Here is an 18,563-nt window from a genome sequence, read left to right as displayed (position 1 = left end):
AGTGTATCTTCTAACCTGTGTAAGCTGTGGATTGTCACTGAGACGTGTCCCTCTCCCTGGAAAGCTCGTAACCCATCTCTGTCTTTCCAAGTCCCGACTGCCCTTCAAGAACTAGCTGTTGGAGGGAAGCTCAAGAGGGAAGAGATATGGGGATATATGTATACATATACCTGATTCACTTTGGTGTACAGCAGAAACTAACACAACATTGTAAAGCAATTATACTCCAATAAAGATGTATTGAAAAAAACTAGCTGTTGCTGGTAATAACCAACTAGAAGATGCTCTTCATAGTGACAACAAAACTTTTAGCAACCAAATAAACAAAGAAGATATTTACAGAAGCATAGGAGAAAAATATAACTGGAATGGTATTCACATTTTTAAACGGCTGAAAAAAGAGAAAAATAATGTTTCATGACACATGAAGATTATATGAATGAAATTTGTGTCCTTAAATAAAGTGTTATTGGACTACAGTCATGCTTATTCATTCATGTATTGCCTGTTATACAGTGTCTGTTATGTATGGTTGCTTTTATGATGAAATAGAGGAATAGAGCTGTTGCAACAGAGATAATATGTACAAAGGCTAAAATATTTACTATCTGGCCCTTTACAGAAAAAGTTTGCCAACTCCTGTTCTGAATTGTTTGGTTTCTGATTTTGATCTACAATTGTATGATGAAAAAGTGAGTAGTTTTTAATAGTTAAACTGGACTTTATGTCATGATTATTTATGGGCTAACATTATGAATGCATAATTGTAACATGTTTGATTGTGTTGGCATTTGCATGTTATGTAATAGGTTCCCAGTAACATGTAGTTTTGAAGACTTTTTTAATTTAGTCATATTAGTCATGTCCCTGAAGCAATTAATTGCCATTAATTTGAAAACAATACATTTGTGAAATCAGAAACCATATTTGTGTCTGATTTAACTCAGCTAAATGTAATCCTAATTAGATGCATGGTGTTCTAGCATGTCTTGTTCCCAATTCATTTTTTATAGTTCCTCTGTGCCATGCAGTATTAAAAATATATGCAAATCTCTATGATTATTCTCACTGAGAGACAGAAGCTTCTGTGATGTGCAATCATCCATTTATACATAAAGCAGTTGATTTGTAAAGAATCAATAATTCGATGGCCTTGGAATATAAATCTTAGCTTTCTGCTGTTGAATGGCGTCCTTCTGGTTGACACTCTCTAGGTTCTGAGTCTGAGGCTTCCATGATTATTGGTGATAATTAATTTTAAAGTTAATGACTCCCTTGTGACTTCTTTTGAGGCTGGAGTAAGTCCAAATGCAAAACTTCTGACTGAGTTAGTAAACAAATAAATCTCTAACCTTATCAAGCAGGTTCTTTACTGGAAGCTGTGTAAATTAGAAACACAGTGTCTCACAATTCCATTAATAAAATCACATCAGCATAATGCAGTAAGTCACATATACAACAGTGAGGTTTTGGAGCCAGAGCCAACATTACTGTGAGAGGGAGTTAGTTGTATAAATCTTAATCTGAGAAACTATTAAAACCTTTTCAAACACACAGGGATATGAGAAGAACTTTCCTAGGTAAAGACTATTAAAATATTTAATTTCTCTATGAAATCTTTAGCTGTCTATATGAGATATAAGATCATTTGAAGAAAAGTGACTATTTGCTTATATGCAAAATAAATAGAATAATTCTCTTAGAACAACATTGGTACCATATTAATCTTTATTTACACTGTTTGATATAAAAATCAAAACTGTACTCATGCTATTTATGGGGTCTCTGGTAGTATAGAAAATTTGAGTAAGAGAAAAGGATTTAACAATGAACATTTTTTAAGGGTCTCTTAGTCTAAATTCAGTTTTTTTACTAGGAATATGTGAAACTTAATTGACAACTTCTGACCACTTTAAATGAACTCTAAGTGTGTATGAAGTATTTTCTATAGGTTCTATAGCTACTGTTTTCTATAGCTTTTCTGTTTCAAGTCAATCCATCTATAGAGCTATAGACATAGATATAGATATTTTAAAATATTTTTCTTATAAATAAAATAGTAAATATCACATTACCTGTTTTTGTGTTTTTTTTCACAACATGTATAAATGGTTAATCAGTAAAATATAGCTGGGGAAAATGAGTTATGTACAAGTATTTGTAGGAACTAAAGGAGAAAAGTTAGAAATAATTACGACTATGAAATGATAATTATATAACATGGTGTTACATGTAAATCTTTAAAGACACTTAAACATACCAATTATAAATACAAAATAATGCACGCAACATGCAGGTATGTTATATGGCACAACAATACAGTGAGCACTGCTGCCCACATCAAGAATCAGAACACTAGTATCCTGGAGCCCTTCAGACATTCTTTTGAATTTTGTTTTTATTATTCCCTTGCTTTTACTTTAAAATAGTTTTTTGAGGAATTCCCTCGCGGTTCAAGGGTTAGGACTTGGTGCTTTCACTGCCGAGGGCCAGGGTTCAATCCCTGGTTGGGGAACTAATATCCCACATGCCACACTGCTTGGCCAAAAAAAAAAAAAATAGTTTTATGTATCATAACTCTCCTCCCCCATCACCCATATTGCTTATCTTTGAACTTCTTTTGTAATTTGTATTTTCTATCCCTGATACTGTATCTAGCAGTATTTCATTCATTTTTCTCTGCAGTCAAATGTTGCATTGTGTGAATATACCACAAACTATATACTCATTATCCTATCATTGGACACTTGGACAAGTTTGTTTTTTCCCCCAATTTTATACTGTGCTGCTATGAATATTAGTGTAAGCATCTTCTGACATTTGCAAAAGCTTCTCTAGGGCATATAATGAAGAAGAGTAGTTTAAGCTATGGAAGATCACAGTTTATCCAAATAATGACTTTACTGTATAATGATACATTATTTTTTTTATCATATAATGACATTGTTGCTAAAAATGCTTATGCAGATTTATCACCAGCAACATTCCATTTGATCCATATCCTCACTAGCACTTGGTAATGTCAGAATTCTTAATTTGGGCCAACCAATTGGGTGTAAAATGATCTCATTATAGTCTTAATTTTCATTTCCCTAATTACTAATGAGAGTGAACATCTTTACATTTTTATTACTTTTATGTATTTCTTCATTTGTGAAATATATTGTGTCTGGTCATGTCTTTGGTACATTTTTTCCCCTCCCTGTTGAGTTATTTGTCTCTTTCTTATTGATTTGTATTAAAATCCATTTTCCTAAATAAAATTACCCTTAAATACAACAAAAGACACCAGCAAAATATTTTGGGATCCAACAGGACTTCAAAAATTATGTGGATTTTGGAAAGCAATGATAATTTTTATTTATTTAAAATGGTCTGCAACAAGAGAATGCTCATCTCTGATTAAATATTGTGTTCAAGGGTAGATGACAGACTAAACCGTGTGTGTGTGTGTGTGTGTGTGTGTGTGTGTGTGTGTATAGGCTAATATATAAATGTTAATTGGAAATATGTTTGTTTTTTTAAACCCAGAGCTAAGAGTGAACGTTCATTGTAAAGCCTTTTAATTCTAATACATCTCTTATTGGGAGAAGCTGAGTACTAAACTTGGCCTGATGCTTTATTTTATGTTAATTAATTATCATTTATATTATACTTTCTACTTTGAAAAGTCTTCCAATACCCATCGTATTCAGAAGTTCAGCATGATAACTGGTTACGTCATTGCTATCATGTCTGTAGGTCTTTTTTATTTTTAAAGCCCTTGCCAGTAGTATATCATTATGCCATTGTCAATGGTAACATAGTATCAGTATAAAAGCTACTTAAACATCATTATATTAATTATTGTAGTTATTTAAAATACAGCTTTAAAATCCAGTTGTGCTCTAAAGTGATAGTTCAACTGTAAGAGAAGAGTGTATTCTTTGAAGCATGAGCTTTCCCTGTTAGGTGTTTTTCACTCTTTCCTTCATCTGTATCAGAAAAGGTCACTGTCTGGGGATAATTATTCAGTTCACCTTTTCTGCCTGGTGAGATGGCTTGAATTCCCAAGACCTTTTCTTTTCAGCGCTCCTCACTGGATCTCAGGCCCCCATGCTAAGTCTAATTTACTCCTTGACTTCGTATGTTTACAGTAGCATAACAATGACCATGTTGGATTCCGTGCTGAATATATTCTCCATGCTGTTGCTTCCTACATAAAAGAGCACCGTACTCTGCTGGTATCATTAGACATTGAAACCAGTGCTCCTGAGGTGGGGTGAGAGTTCATCTTAAATCCAGTTTCTGAGGAGTAAGGAAACTTTGTATGGGAGAACTTCTCTGAGACTTTTGCTTCTCTCTACCATCTAATATTAGCAGAATTTCTGAAAATTATATTCAGTGGTTGCTGTGTGTAGGGTGATTGTGAAGATTAAATGATGTCAGTGCCTGACGTGTAATTAGTGTTCACTAAGTGTTACCAATGAAGAAAATTATATTGATTCTATATTATTATAAATCTTTACAAATTTGATGTATACCATGTTTTGCTATTGATTCATAAGCCAGCCTTACTAAACCTCTATTTTAAACATAAAAGCAGCTCTTATTTCGTAATTTTTGGGGGGGTACCTCTGTACTTGTTTTATTACCCATAATCAGCTGAAAACTAATTTGACAGAGACTTTGTCTCATTTCACAGATAATACATGCTCGATAAATATTGCTTTGGTTGAATAGTAGATGATCCAAGTGTATTTATATCATAATCACAAATTTAAGAAATGTAGTTAGCCAGTAGAAGCATAGCATGTATTCACTTGAACTTGTAAATAAAAATCATATTTATGAAGCCATTATCATTTCAAAGTGGCTGGTGGTTCTCGGGGCTCTGTTATAACCATGTTCTCTGGTTCACGGTCACTAAATTATCCATGGGGACCTTGATCTAAGTATACTTTCAAGAGTAGATCACCTCCAGCTTTCTCTTTCAGGGATTCAAGAGTCTGTTTTCAACAACACAGAAAATAGATGGAGAAAGATATATTAGGGGAAAGCAAAATGATGCTTTCTGACCCGTGAAAGATAGTTGCCAATAGTAAATTTTAGCCCTTGTATATGACCTCATTGAATCTGTACTATTTCAAAATTATGTTAAGTTCTCTTCTCCCTGGAAGAGAGAAGCGATCTTCTTTATCCCCATGCATATTTATTTCTGAACATAACAATACTTAAGTGTGTAAAAATATTTTTTCTCCCCTTCTTGTGGCTATCTTTTCAACAGAGAAGAAAGAGAAGAAATAAAGTAGAGGTTATTTTAAAATTGTAACTTCTTCTGGAGTCAGTTTTTGGAGAGAGAGAAAGAGAAGAAGAAAGAGAGACTAAATTTTCCCTAAGCCATTATGGCATGCCCTAATTCTAGCCTTTTTCTTTTTTTTTTTAATTATTTCATGAATCTTTTGTCTCTGTTTTATTTTTTTAAGCCCTTTATTGGAATATAATTGCTTTACACTGTTGTGCCTGTTTTTGCTGTACACCAAAGTGAATCACCTGCATCTACGCATATATCTCCATATCCCCTCCCTCCCATGACTCCCTCCCACCCTCCCCCCTCCCCATCCCACCCCTCTAAATCATCACCCATCATTGAGTTGATCTCGCTGTGTTATGCAGCACCTTCCAACTAGCTATCTATTTTACATTTGGTAGTGTATAAATGTCAGTGCTACTCTCTCACTTCGTCGCAGCTTCCCTTTTGTGCCCCCTCCATGTCCTCAAGTCCATTCTCTACATCTGCATCTCCACTCTTGACCTGTCACTGGGTTCATCAGTACCATTTCTTCAGATTCCATATATATGAGTTAGCATACGGTATTTGTTTTTCTCTTTTTGGCTTACTTCGCTCTGTATGACAGACTCTAGGTCCATCCACCTCACTACAGATAACTCAATTTCATTCCTTTTTATGGCTGACTAATATTCCATTGTATATATGTGCCACATCTTCTTTATCCATTCATCTGTTGGTGGGCATTTAGGTTGCTTCCATGTCCTGGCTATTGTAAATAGTGCTACAATGAACATTATGGTACATGTTTCTTTTTGGATTATGGTTTTCTCAGGGTATATGCCCAGGAATGGGATTGCTGGGTCATGTGGTAGTTCTATTTTTAGTTTTTTAAGGAACCTCCATACTGTTTTCCATAGTGGCTGTACCAGCTTACATCCCCACCAACAGTGCAGGAGAGTTCCCTTTTCTCCGCACCCTCTCCAACATTTATTGTTTCTAGATTTCTTGATGATGGCCATTCTGACCAGTGTGAGGTGATACCTCATTGTGGCTTTGACTTGCATTTCTCTGATGATTAGTGATGTTAAGCATCTTTTCATGTATTTGTTGGCCATCTGTATGTCTTCTTTGGAGACATGTCTATTTAGGTCTTCCACCCATTTGTGGATTGGGTTATTTGCTTTTTTGGAATTAAGCTGCATGAGCTGTTTGTATATTTTGGAGATTAATCCTTTGTCCATTGCTTCATTGGCAAGTATTTTCTCCCATTCTGAGGGCTGTATTCTTGTCTTGTTTATGGTTTCTTTTGCTGTGCAAAAGCTTTTAAGTTTCATTAGATCCTATTTTTTATTTTTGATTTTATTTCCATTAGTCTAGGAGGTGGGTCAAAAAGGATCTTGCTTTGATATATGTTATAGATTGTTCTGCCTGTGTTTTTCTGTAAGAGTTTTATAGTGTCTGGTCTTACATTTAGGTCTTTAATCCATTTTGAGTTTATTTTTGTGTATGGTGTTAGGAAGTGTTCTAATTTCATTCTTTTACATGTAGCTGTCCAATCTGTCTTTTTCTTGACCTCATCTTTGTCTGACCTAATTTTGCTAAAATAATCTTTATTATAGTCTTTTCTATGTATTTCAAGATTATCTCTTAATATGCAACACGAAGTTTTAAATTGCATGAATTCTTCTCCTTTACCAAAGTTCCCTTCTATAAGTCATCTAAAGAACAAATTACTTCCAAGCATCAGTTTTAACAGAGAAGAGTGATCCAGAAATCTAACAGCAGTGAAAGTGGAGCTAGTCTCTCCCATACTTTTATTTCAATAGGATACTGAATATTTAAAATGCTTTGGCTTGGGGTGTCTTGGATGTTGCTTCCAGCTCTTGACTTCTGCCTACATCCTGCTTTGGTGCTGTTTTCCATTCCAAAGCTACGTTTTTTTTCTCCATTCTGGCTTCATACTCAGATTCTATTCAGATCCAGACCCGCCTGAGTTTCTCTGGCTCTGGCTCAAATCCCAAACAAAAATCTGTCTGGATAGATGGGAGAGTCACATGGTTGAGGGCCATTTGTAAGCAGTTGTGCTGTGTAACTGAGATTTTGGTGAATTCTTACAATATCAAACAGAATAGTGAAGCCCAATTTTCCCCCCAGTTTTATTGAGAGATAATTGACATACATCACTGTGTTCGTTTAAGGCATACAGCATGATGGTTTGATTTACATATATTGTAAAGCGATTACCACAATAGGTTCAGCTATTATCTTATCTCATCTCATATAGGTACAATAAAAAAAGAAGAAAAGAAAAAAGAAAAAAAATTCTCCTCATGATGAGAAGCCTTTTAAGATTTATTCTCTTAACTTTCCTAGATATCATACAGCAGTGTTAACTCTAGTCATCCTGATGTACATTACATCGCTAGGACTTATTTACTTTATAACTGGGAGTTTGTACCTTTTGACCACCTTTCTCCAACCCCCCCAACCCCCGCTGGTAAGCACAAATCTGATCTCTTTTCCTATGAGTTTTTTTTTTTTAATTCCACATGTAAGTGAGGTCATAACAGTATTTGCCCTTCTCTGTCTGACATTTCACTTAGCATAATGCCTTCTTTGTTGTTGCAAATGGTAGGATTTCTTCATTTTTTTATGGTTGAATAATATTCCATTGTGTCTCTCTCTCTCTCTATATGTGTGTGTATATATATATATATATATATATATATATATATACACTCCACAACTTCTTAATCCATTCATCCATCAATGGACGCTTAGTTGTTTCTATATCTTGACTGTTGTTAATAATTGAAGCACAGTTGTTAAAAGTAGTTTCAGTTTTGTCACTGTAGTGCATGAACATAGTATTCGAGGCCAAGCAACACTCTGGCTCATTATTACAACAAGCAAGATCAATTCTTGTCTTGTTTCGCAAGGCCGACAACTTTTGTCTCATTTTAATTAAATTAACATTTATTGTTCATATTATTATGACTTTATAAATAAATTGATTGTTGATATAGATCTATTCCCATTCTAACTCCTTTTACTTTTGTCTGTATCATACATGCATTTAGTTCCAAATTGTGTCTGATTATATTACTAATTTTACCAACAAAAAGTAACTCAGATTTTTAATCAACATATTACATTTATCCATAAAATGCTCTTCTGTTCACTAATTGTCTCGAGGTTTTTTGAGCAGGAAGAGTGTTGGACTTTTCTTGTGTGTGCCTTAGAGCAATCTGCTAAATAGTAAAAAGTACTCAATAAGCACCTTAGTTGATATAACAGAACTTTCAATGTTTTTATTTTCATTCTTATTATTTTTAAACTGATAAGCTCATAAGTGTATAACATTGAAAGACACTTCTCTCTTCCTCTTTAATCTGCACATATATTTACCAAAGGAGCAGTGTGCGTTTTATTTGCTTAAAAAGTCCATTTAAGCATCTCTAAACTTATATTATAAAATAATAGTTCTCAAACATTTTAGTATCAGAACCCCTTTTACTCGACAATTATTGAGGACCCCAAAGATTTATTTTAGAAAATTCTGGAAAACATAAATGTGCACATGCACACCATTCCATCAGCTGATGTCACCATATACCACTTAGCCTCAGAAAAACTCCCCTGTACACTTGAGTTAATCACAGTGTAAAGTCAAGAAACAGCTTAGTATAGTTATAAAAATAGTTTTATCGCAGAGCTAAAAGGGTGTTGGCGTCTCTAGGGCCCCTGGGATAATCCTTTAGAAACTGCTTGTATAAAATGTGAAGTGGTAATAACAAGAACTATTCGTAGATGAGCTTGGTGTTCGCAGTGTGATTTAACACGTCTTCTATTTGATTCCCCCCAATAACACTGTGAGATTATGACTATGTCATTTTATAGGTAGGAAAAAATTATATTCAGGAAAGTTAAGCGATTGGCTCAAGGGAGCTCAAAGAGTAAAATTAAACTCAGTTCTTCCCATTGCAGAGCCTGTGATTTTTCCATTTAGCATATTTCCTCCCATGCCCGTGTAACCTGAAAATTCTCCACGAAACTAGGTGAGTTGAGTTAAATCTGGTTCCAGCACAACCTCCGGAGCATGAGGCTGATGAGAATCCAGCTGAAGTCTCCCTTTACCTCTCGAGGGATCCTGTATGTCTGATCTGTGGTAGTGCTGGGTGACACTTGAAAGGTGGATTTTGTTCATGGGGAACCCACAGATTTGGGGGTCTTTCTTAGTTGGGTCTCGGGATTGTATCTATCTTGAGCCTAAATTTTTGCCTCTGAATGTACCTGTACTTTTCAGAGAGGCCTGATAGGCACAAGTGGTTTGTAACTGGGCCACCGCTCAGGCTCACTGGATACTTGGACAGCCTGGCTAAGCTTTTCATAGCCTCTAGCGCGAGACTCAAGTGGCTGATGGCCAGGGGCAAACATATCAAATACCATTTGCCTGGGAGCTGGCCCTGGTGTATTTATCTCTTTGGAGGACTGTACTTTCTGTAACTGTCTTTAAGCTTTAACCTTTGGGCAAATCAAAATGACAGCACTGTACACCCTGTAAATCAAAAAAGGACAGGGTCAAAGACCATTCTTTATCTCTGTTGCAGCTCAGGGCTTTGATTCTTCAAGTGATAAACATGAAGAAAATATGGATCACAGGTGTCAGGAGCAAAGTATGTGCTGGGTAAGAAACTGTAAATAACAATGTTAAATTTTCTTGAAATGAATGCAAAGGAAGGATGGATTTATAGAAAGGGTGTAAAAAGCTGTTTGACTATTTTCTTTGCTGTGCAGTAAACTAATCTAGTTAGATGAAATAAAATGACTGCTCTACTGAGATAAAAATGGTAATATTTTCTAGACTACATCTTTTGTGTGTTTTGCTTATCTGCTAAAACAAAGCGAAACACAGAACAGTAAGCCTCATAACCAAGCTCTCTTCTGGTGACTGTGAAGAGAAAGTCCTCACTTCTTCACCTGGCATTTAGGTGCTTTGTCATTCTTGTTCCCAGTCAAAACCACCATTTCCATGTGGCCACCACTTCTTCAAACAGTCACCCCACCGCTGTAAGCCAGGTGGGTCTCCGTATTCTCCAACCCACAGATGCCCACCTCTGCACTTTTGCTCACTTGATTCCCTTGGCGCAGAGTACTCCTCCCTCACTTCCTTCCTTCACTGATTTCTACCCATTCTTTGAGCCCTTCTTTATCAGTCCAGTGCACAGCAGTCTTTTCTAGAGCAGGGGTTGGGAAACTTGTTTGGTAAAGACAGTAAATATCTTAGGCTTGTGGGCCATAAGGTCTCTGTTGCAACTTCTCAATTCTGCTGCTGTAGCACAAAAGCAGTCTGAGATAATATCTTAAAAAGTGAGTGTGGGGGCTTCCTAGGTGGCGCAGTGGTTAAGAATCCGCCTGACAATGCAGAGGTCACGGGTTCGATCCCAGCTCCAGGAAGATCCCACATGCCGCGGAGCAACTAAGCCCGTGTGCCAAGAAAAAAGAAAAAAAAAAAAAAAAGTGAGTGTGGCTGTGTTCCAATAAAATCACCTACAGATAATTTGTAATAATTATAAAGGAGCCATAGTGTTCCAACTCTTGTCCTAGAGCATCTACTGTGATTAGTAGTTATTTGTCATGTACTTTCTTCTTTTCTTACTGTTTCATGTGTTTATCTGATCCTTACCCAACTAGACCATAAGCTCCGTGAAGACAACCTTATCATTCTTTGTATTCCATACGTCTTTGCTGATACCTTTGAAATGACATGTATTATTTGTGATTTACTTAAATAACTTTTTAAATCAAGAGAAAAACCTTGATTCCTCTTTACTTCCATTCTGTAGCCTTTTTATTTGTGTACTAATTCTTGATGTTGCATTTATGTGTTGGTTCTTTGCTGAGTGCAGGCACCAGCCCATGCTGAGATTGTAGTGTATTGCCTCTCTATGTTAAGACGTATATTAAAGATCAGGATAAATGCTTTAATGTGTATCCTGAGAAAAGATTTCATGACTTATTTGCTGACAGAATGGTTATGATGAGACCTTTTGCTTAGCCTGCCAACATAGCACTCATTTCTTAGGAGAACAAAGTACTGTAGGTTGGCCTCCTGATAGAAAGCCTGCTGAGTTTCACCATTTAATAAAAGAGAGTACACAGTGTAATTTGTACAATGTCAAACTTCAAAGAACAATTTATAACAATAATGTTTCTATTTACAGCATGCCAGTAAGGAAGGGACAATGAAATGTCAAGTTTGACAATGTCCACTGATTGATATTAAGGTCGGGAAGGAAAATATTTCTATTCTCAGCATCACATAGTCAGTTGGCACAACAGAGGGCAGAATACAATCAACTTTGTATTCTTTTCAAAATTCAAGGCTTTGGAAAAGACAGCAGTCTAGATGTTATATTTACCCAAGAGAAGCTTGAGTAGAAAAACAGAAACAATTGAAAATTGCATGTTACCAGGTTTTTTTCCCCCCTCTCTGTTAGTCTGGGGAAAATTCTGATAAATGTAGCCCAGTCATCAGTTTTTATTCAGGCTGTGCTGTAACCATCTATTTAGATATGTTAGCTATTCCTTGCAAATACTACACACGCATTTTCTGGTGAATGGGGTCTGAGAAGATTAATTATAAGCCATGAGATTTGCAGAACTGACGAGAGGCAAGTATAGCCGCCCCTGGTGCGCTCAGGTGCCTCATCTTGGAGTCTGAATTGGCGTGATTCACGGGCAGCAAAGAATGGTTATGCCGATCACAGCGAAGCATCTGATGTGTGTCCACTCTTTCTTTACAGTAGAATAACACAGAACTAGGAATAGAAGGAAGTCATTCTCGTACCAGTGTGGGGGATTAAGTGCTTAACTGTGTGTAGGCTCTTATTACATGCTGGATTCTTCACATGTTGATAAAATCATAGAATTTCTCAAAGTGTATTTCTCACTCACACCTTCTGTCAAGATGTTGCTGTCCCAGAGCGAATCCGTGAGCAGCTGAGCTCAGCACCACGGCCCAGGTACCAGGCAGGGCTTGAAACTTAGAACTGGGGGCTTTCCTGAGTGACATGCGATGAGCTCAACTCACCAAGGAGGTGAAGGATGATGTGCTTTAATGCTGGCTTATGTAGATGACATTACTTTATCACCACCTAGGGAACGCCCAGTGGCATTGAAATTGCATCAGTTTACACCCCACATGTAAGAGTGTGATGTTGCCAATGGAACAGCCATTGTAGAAGTCAGCTCAGGGAACAAAAGTATTGAAATCATTCAAAAGTAGCCGCACACAACAGAAAACCAGAGAACTCAAGCTGCGTGGGAAAGCGTCAGCACTTTCCACGTACAGCCTGAGAGGCTGACTATTGCTTACTCATTTTTATTCTCCTAATAGTTATTGAGCTTGAACGCTATGCCAGAGGACAGACACGAATAGAATAAAACAGACATACTCCCTGTGCACATGGAGCGTACGTTACAACCAAATAACTTTGTGATTATGATGTTTTTAGATGCTACAAATGAGGAGTAAAAGTGCTTTGAAAGTCTATAATAAAGGGAATTGACCTGATCTAGTTCAGAGCAGGGTTGGGGACAGGAAAGTTCCATTGAAGCAGTGACATATAAGTTGCAATCTGAAAGATGATTAGAAATTAGACTGAGATGGGAGTAAGAAGAGAGGACAAGTGTTCCAGGGAGAGGGAGAGAGCCTGTGAAAGTTCAAGGTGAGTATGATGAAGTTCTGGATCCACAAGAATGCTGGTATGGCTTTGAGTTGGATTCGGCTAAATTGTTTTATTCTGAAGAAGGCATGGCACAGCAGATTTTCTCATGTTATTCAAGTTACGTTAATTATTCCCAGCTCCCTACAATATAAAGCCAAAAAATTCTTTTCTTTCTTATTTTGGTATTTCTAATTATTACTGCTTTCATCCATCCCATTTGTATCATTAGTTTTTTTTAAAGTTTATGAAGTGTTTTGTTTGTACATATTCTACATATATTGCATTATTTAATTCTCACAATTAATATGAATAAGAATCATAGAGGCCAGGATACTTCTCAGGGGGAACAGAGGCTGTCAGCACAGACCTCACAGTTTCATTTTAGGCCAATTCTAATGTTTACATTGAAAGTCAGATATTAACAAAAATCATCTCTGATTTTCAACCCACTATAGGAGGTTCTTTTTTTTTTTTTTTTCTGGGAAGTTATAAATCAACCACATCACTGAGAATCATCTTTTTTCATTGAATAAGATCTTCTTAAAAATGTCATTTCTCTGATGGTTAGTGACATTGAACGTGTTTTTTTCATATACTGGTTGGCTAGTTTTATGTCTTCTTTTGAGAAAGATTCCCAAGTCTCTTGCCCATTTTTTTCTCCAGCTTTCTTGAGATATAATTGATATAAACATTGGGTAAGTGTAAGGTGTAACATATTAATTTTAATACACCTATTGACAAATGGTTATCACCATAGCATTAGCCTTTGCCCACTTTTTAATTAGGTTTTCTTTTTCTATTTAGCTGTAGATATTTCTTATATATTTTAGATTTTATCCCCTTATCAGATATGTGGCTTGTGAATTTTTTCTCCATTCCATAGGTTGCCTTTTCACTCTGTTGATTATTTCCTTTATTGTGCAGAAGCTTTTCAGTTTGATGTAGCCTCATTTATCCATTTTTGCTTTTGTTGCCTGTGCTTTTGGTGTCATATCCAAAACATTATTGCCAAGACCAATGTCATGAAGATTTTCCCCTATGTTTTCTTCTGGAATTTTTACAGTTTCAGGTCTTAAGTTTCAGTTTTAATCTATTTTGAGTTGAGTTTTGTGTATGGTATAAGGTAAGGGTCCAGTTTCTTTTTTTCTTTCTTTCTTGTTTTTTGTTTTGTTTTGTTTGTTTTTTGCATGTGGAAACCCAGTTTTCCCAATACCTTTTGTTGAAGAGACTATCCTTTCCCCATTGTGTATTCTTGGTAACCTTGTTGAAGATCAGTTGACTATATATGTCTAAATTTATTTCTGTTCCATTTGTCTCTATATCTGTCTTTATGCCAGTACTGTTCTGTAAAACCACAGATTCTAGCACCATCCTCACATCCTCACACCACTTTAGATGACCCCATCAATAAAAAATAAGAAACAACAAGTGTTGGTGAGGATGTGAAGAAGTTAGAACCCTGTGTACTGTTGGTGGAATGTAAAATGGTGGAGTCACTGTGGAAGCAGTATGGAGGTTTCTCAAAAAATTAAAAATAAAACTTACCAAATGTTCCAGCAGTCCTACTCCTGGGTGTGTATCCAAAAGGATTGAAATCAGTGTCTCAAAGAGGTATTTGCACTCTCATGTTCATTGTAGCATTATTCACAGTAGCTAAAATGTGGAAGTAATATGTGTCCATTGATAGATGCATGGATAAAGGAAATGTGAGATAAGCGCACACACACACACACACACACACACACTGCAATATTATTCAACCTGAAAAAAAGGAAATCCCATCATATGCAGCAACACGGATGGATCTTGAAGGAATTACGGCCACGTGAAACAAGCTAGTCACAGAAGGGAAAAATACCGCATGGCTGCAGTTATATGAGGTATATAAAGTAGTCAAACCCATAGAAACAGAAAGTAGAATGATGATTGCTAGAGACTAGGGATGGGGGAAATGGGAGTTGCTGTTCAATGGGTATAAAGTTTCAGTTATGCAAAATGAAAATATTCTACAGATCTTACAGTATTGTGCTTATAGGTAATGATACTGTATTATACAATGAACAGTTTAAGAGGATCGATCTCATACTACATGGTTTTTTTTTACTGAAATATTTTTTAAAAATCACTAACTCGTTACTTTATCTTGGATGCTACGAAGAGACAGAACCATCTGAGGGACAAAGAGGTGGAATATATGTGAGAAAATGAATTCGTATTGAAAGAAGGCATATTGACTGGATGACCACTTAAGAGTCCTCGAGCTGTGGGTTTCTGTGATATAAGAACACCTCTATTTGAAGAAGTATGAACTGGTTTGTTTATCATTAGGAATACTGTTTCCAGTATAGAGATAATTTAGTAATGCTAATCTACCACCAGAGTATATGAATATACTAAAAGTGTTATTTAAAGCACTTGTGGATTAAAAACTCAAGGAGAATGAAAAGCAAAGCATAAAAGGATTGACGTTAGCTGTGTCATTTATGATGTATTATGGTCCTTGTTTGATACATGACTGTAATAAAGCATTGCCATTCAATTAGAGTAAGTTAACTTTAAAATTAATATTGTGCCTGTGCTTGATTCCATTTAAAGGGCTGAAGAAAGGGAAGAGGATTTTGAACCATTCACTATGCATTAGCTTCAATGACAGAATATAAATCATAGTAAGTCATGGGCCTCTGCCCAGTTCGGATCTCTGGGTGGTGCATGTCAATGTCAAACTTTAAAAATGTGCACCTCGGTTAGAACGGCGTGCATTTGGTAATTGGACAGAAGTGAGTGGAATGAATAGGAAGTTAAAATCTGGCCCTTTGGAAATGTTTTGACACTTTACCCAGGAGCCTGCATTTATTAATAGTAATGGTTCCTAAATTTTTCTTTTGGCCAGCTTGCTGATTATATAGAAAGCCCCAGAAGGAGTGATGAAGGAAACGCATTAGTGAAAAGTATTAAAAAATTATCTTTGACATCTCTAGCACGAGGAGCAAGATCAGATGGTTGATGAAAGAGCATAATTCAATTGATAGAACATCCATTTTAATTTTTTCTTTCTTGTTAGATATTTAATTCTTCCCATTCTTGTTATGAAGATACATCAAGAATTCCATTGTTACTAAGAAACGCCATCTTGTGGGCCTACATTTTGATCTTTGAATTTTGACCTTTCTCAAAATTCACTCATTATCAATTAATGAACAGAACAAATTAGGGAAATAAACTGCACACATATTTAAGTGTACATATATAGTACATACTCAATCGAAGAGAAAAAAAGAGAAGGAATTAAAATTTCAAAAATTCCTATTGTGCCAGGGACTCTGTTAGGCACTTTAACGAACTTATAAACAACTAAAGGAACAGCATTTACCTATTATATATATACCTGTGCCACTAAAACAAATATTACACAAACATATACCAGCATTTTAATGAGAATCTGATCCTGAAGCATCAACATTTGTATTTGCTTTATCCCGTTTAATATTTTTTTCTGGCATTTTGTGTATGGAATCTTCAAGACAGGCAATTCCTTGGCAATGACATTGAGAAAAAAATAAAGCAAATTCATCCAATGACTAAGACTGGGAAGTCATCTTGCATGAAGTTCATGTCAACGATGGTTTTGAATGAGGGGGTTGGTGGTTTACAGATAGAAATTTGATGGGACCACATGGAAATAAGTAGGAAAGTGAGATGAGAAATAGAAATTATTTATTAGAAATAGAATGGAATAGAGGTTGGACTGTGAGTATATGTCAGTACAGGAGTAGAAATGAGAAATTGAAGTGGTTTCTTAGATTCAAAGGAAAGTTGAGGAGAAGAAGCACTGGGGATGAAGAGGGAAGAGAGAAGAAAAGACTCAGCTCACAGTTTCCACTTACTTCCAGGTAGGTGTTAATTCCCATGACTCAGAGATGGCTTCTCGGTCTTCATCAGGGCCATGTTGGAATTATGTCAACCAGAAATAATCTGGAATAGGTCAAAATGAGTGTTTATCATGCTTGGGGACAGTTCAGATATGCGTCCATGATGAATTTTGAAATAGAAATATAGGTTGTCCTTCCTGAAGGTTCATATTTAATCATAGCAGATATGGGTAAAGCCATCTTTAGGATAAAACTGCTCCTGGGCCAGGAGTTTCTATGGTAACCTGATTGAATATTAACATATTTGAAAATAGAATAAGCATTGGTTAGCCTCGCCAACACAGAAAACAGTGTGCTGAGTTCATTCAGCCATATACAGATCTATATGGAATGCCTACCAGGTACCAGACATGGGACATAGTGATGAAGAAGAAGACAATGTCCCTGACCGCCTCACAGGACTTAGAATCATTGAGGTCAGTGTTGGCATGATGAGGCCACGCCTTGTCCAGTGATACCCTTCTTCATTGCGCAGAGCACCACTCCTTTGAAGGTAGAAGCGGCAGACATTTTTGTCTGTTATTGTTGAAGAAGTGAATCATCTAACTAATGCTTTTTCTGAGTGCGTGTTAACTATACAAATTTCTGGTCATAATTTGGATTCCCAGATGTGTCTGCCTATGGGGAAAGCATACTCTAGTTGAGCAAATATAAGGACTTTGGTCCCGTGATGTTTATATCTTTCTTTTAAAATATGGCCATTAGCATTCTGTGTGTTATGTCGGTCTACTTGTGAGTCCACCCCTAAGGCATGCAGCCCTTCGTAGAGTGCTGCCAAAATCAGGCTGTTGAGTCTCGAGGGCTGGGGACCACACCCTGTGCTATCACCAGTCTCTCAGGCTCTTGAGGAATAACCAGCTTGGCTACTTGGTGACATCCTATATTTCTGATTAGCTGTTCTTGTTCTCTCTCAACACTTCTGGAAGGAATAGGTCTTATTCAGTTCCTCCAAATAATATAGAGCATGGGTCTGAGAGATACTACTTTTCAATCAGTGATGAAATAGATGAGCTCTTCTTTCTTGCTTCCTCTTAACGGTTCCCTTGTGTCATTCCTTGATCTCGTCTTATTCCAGACATCTCCTGCCTCAGGTATGGCTGGCAAAGGGCCAGCCCATCATCTTATGAGATGCCTTTCTACTGTTCAGGGATCAGAGTGGTCTCGTGATGTGTTAATTTGCTTTTGACATTTGTTTCCAGTCCATCTGCTTAAAAGTCTGCTGTTATTTGGTTATTGGCAAAGCCAACCTCAGGCTATATTGAAGGAAAAAAAAAAAAAAGAAAACCTGAAATTACCTGCACTTTTCTAAAGAAATCGTAAGTAGAGCAGCAGCTAATTATCCTTTAACAAAATGTCTTTTCTTGATATCAGCATTTTTCTTTTCTTCTTATTTTTTAGAGCTTTTCAGCACAAAATACTTAAATAGATTTGTGCCTGATGACTAATATCTATTTTTACCATTGTTCTATGCAGATCTCAATGATATTTTGCTTTTCATGCCCCAAATGGTATTATAGTTCACAGTGGATTTGGTTGAAGAGATAAATATTAGCACTGTACTTTTTTCATCCAAATTTGAAACGGGAACGTGGACACTTTTCTTTAGGATTCTATAAATACTGGGGTATATGT

General features: G+C 36.3%; 1 protein-coding gene across 13 annotated transcripts in view; it reads left to right on the top strand.

Annotated features, from left to right (window-relative positions):
• The window catches only part of TMEM117 (transmembrane protein 117), a 528,774-nt gene that overhangs the window by 244,516 nt on the left and 265,695 nt on the right, over window positions 1-18,563 (top strand). Inside the window, exon 3 of one of the 13 annotated variants that reach the window (XM_057701217.1) lies at window positions 15,598-15,668. The exons of 11 other annotated variants lie outside the window; for them this stretch is intronic. Coding sequence is in view for 1 of the 2 variants with exons in the window: in XM_057701215.1 (XP_057557198.1) it covers window positions 9,913-9,959 (47 nt within the window). In the remaining variant the exon portion in view is untranslated. Of the gene's footprint in view, window positions 1-9,902; window positions 9,960-15,597; window positions 15,669-18,563 lie in introns of those variants that run through there. One more of the 13 variants, XM_057701215.1, reaches the window with a different exon arrangement.

The sequence above is a fragment of the Hippopotamus amphibius genome, chromosome 12 (assembly GCF_030028045.1).
Source record: "Hippopotamus amphibius kiboko isolate mHipAmp2 chromosome 12, mHipAmp2.hap2, whole genome shotgun sequence".
NCBI classification, from domain to species: domain Eukaryota; kingdom Metazoa; phylum Chordata; class Mammalia; order Artiodactyla; family Hippopotamidae; genus Hippopotamus; species Hippopotamus amphibius.
This window is presented reverse-complemented; position numbering and strand designations above follow the sequence as displayed.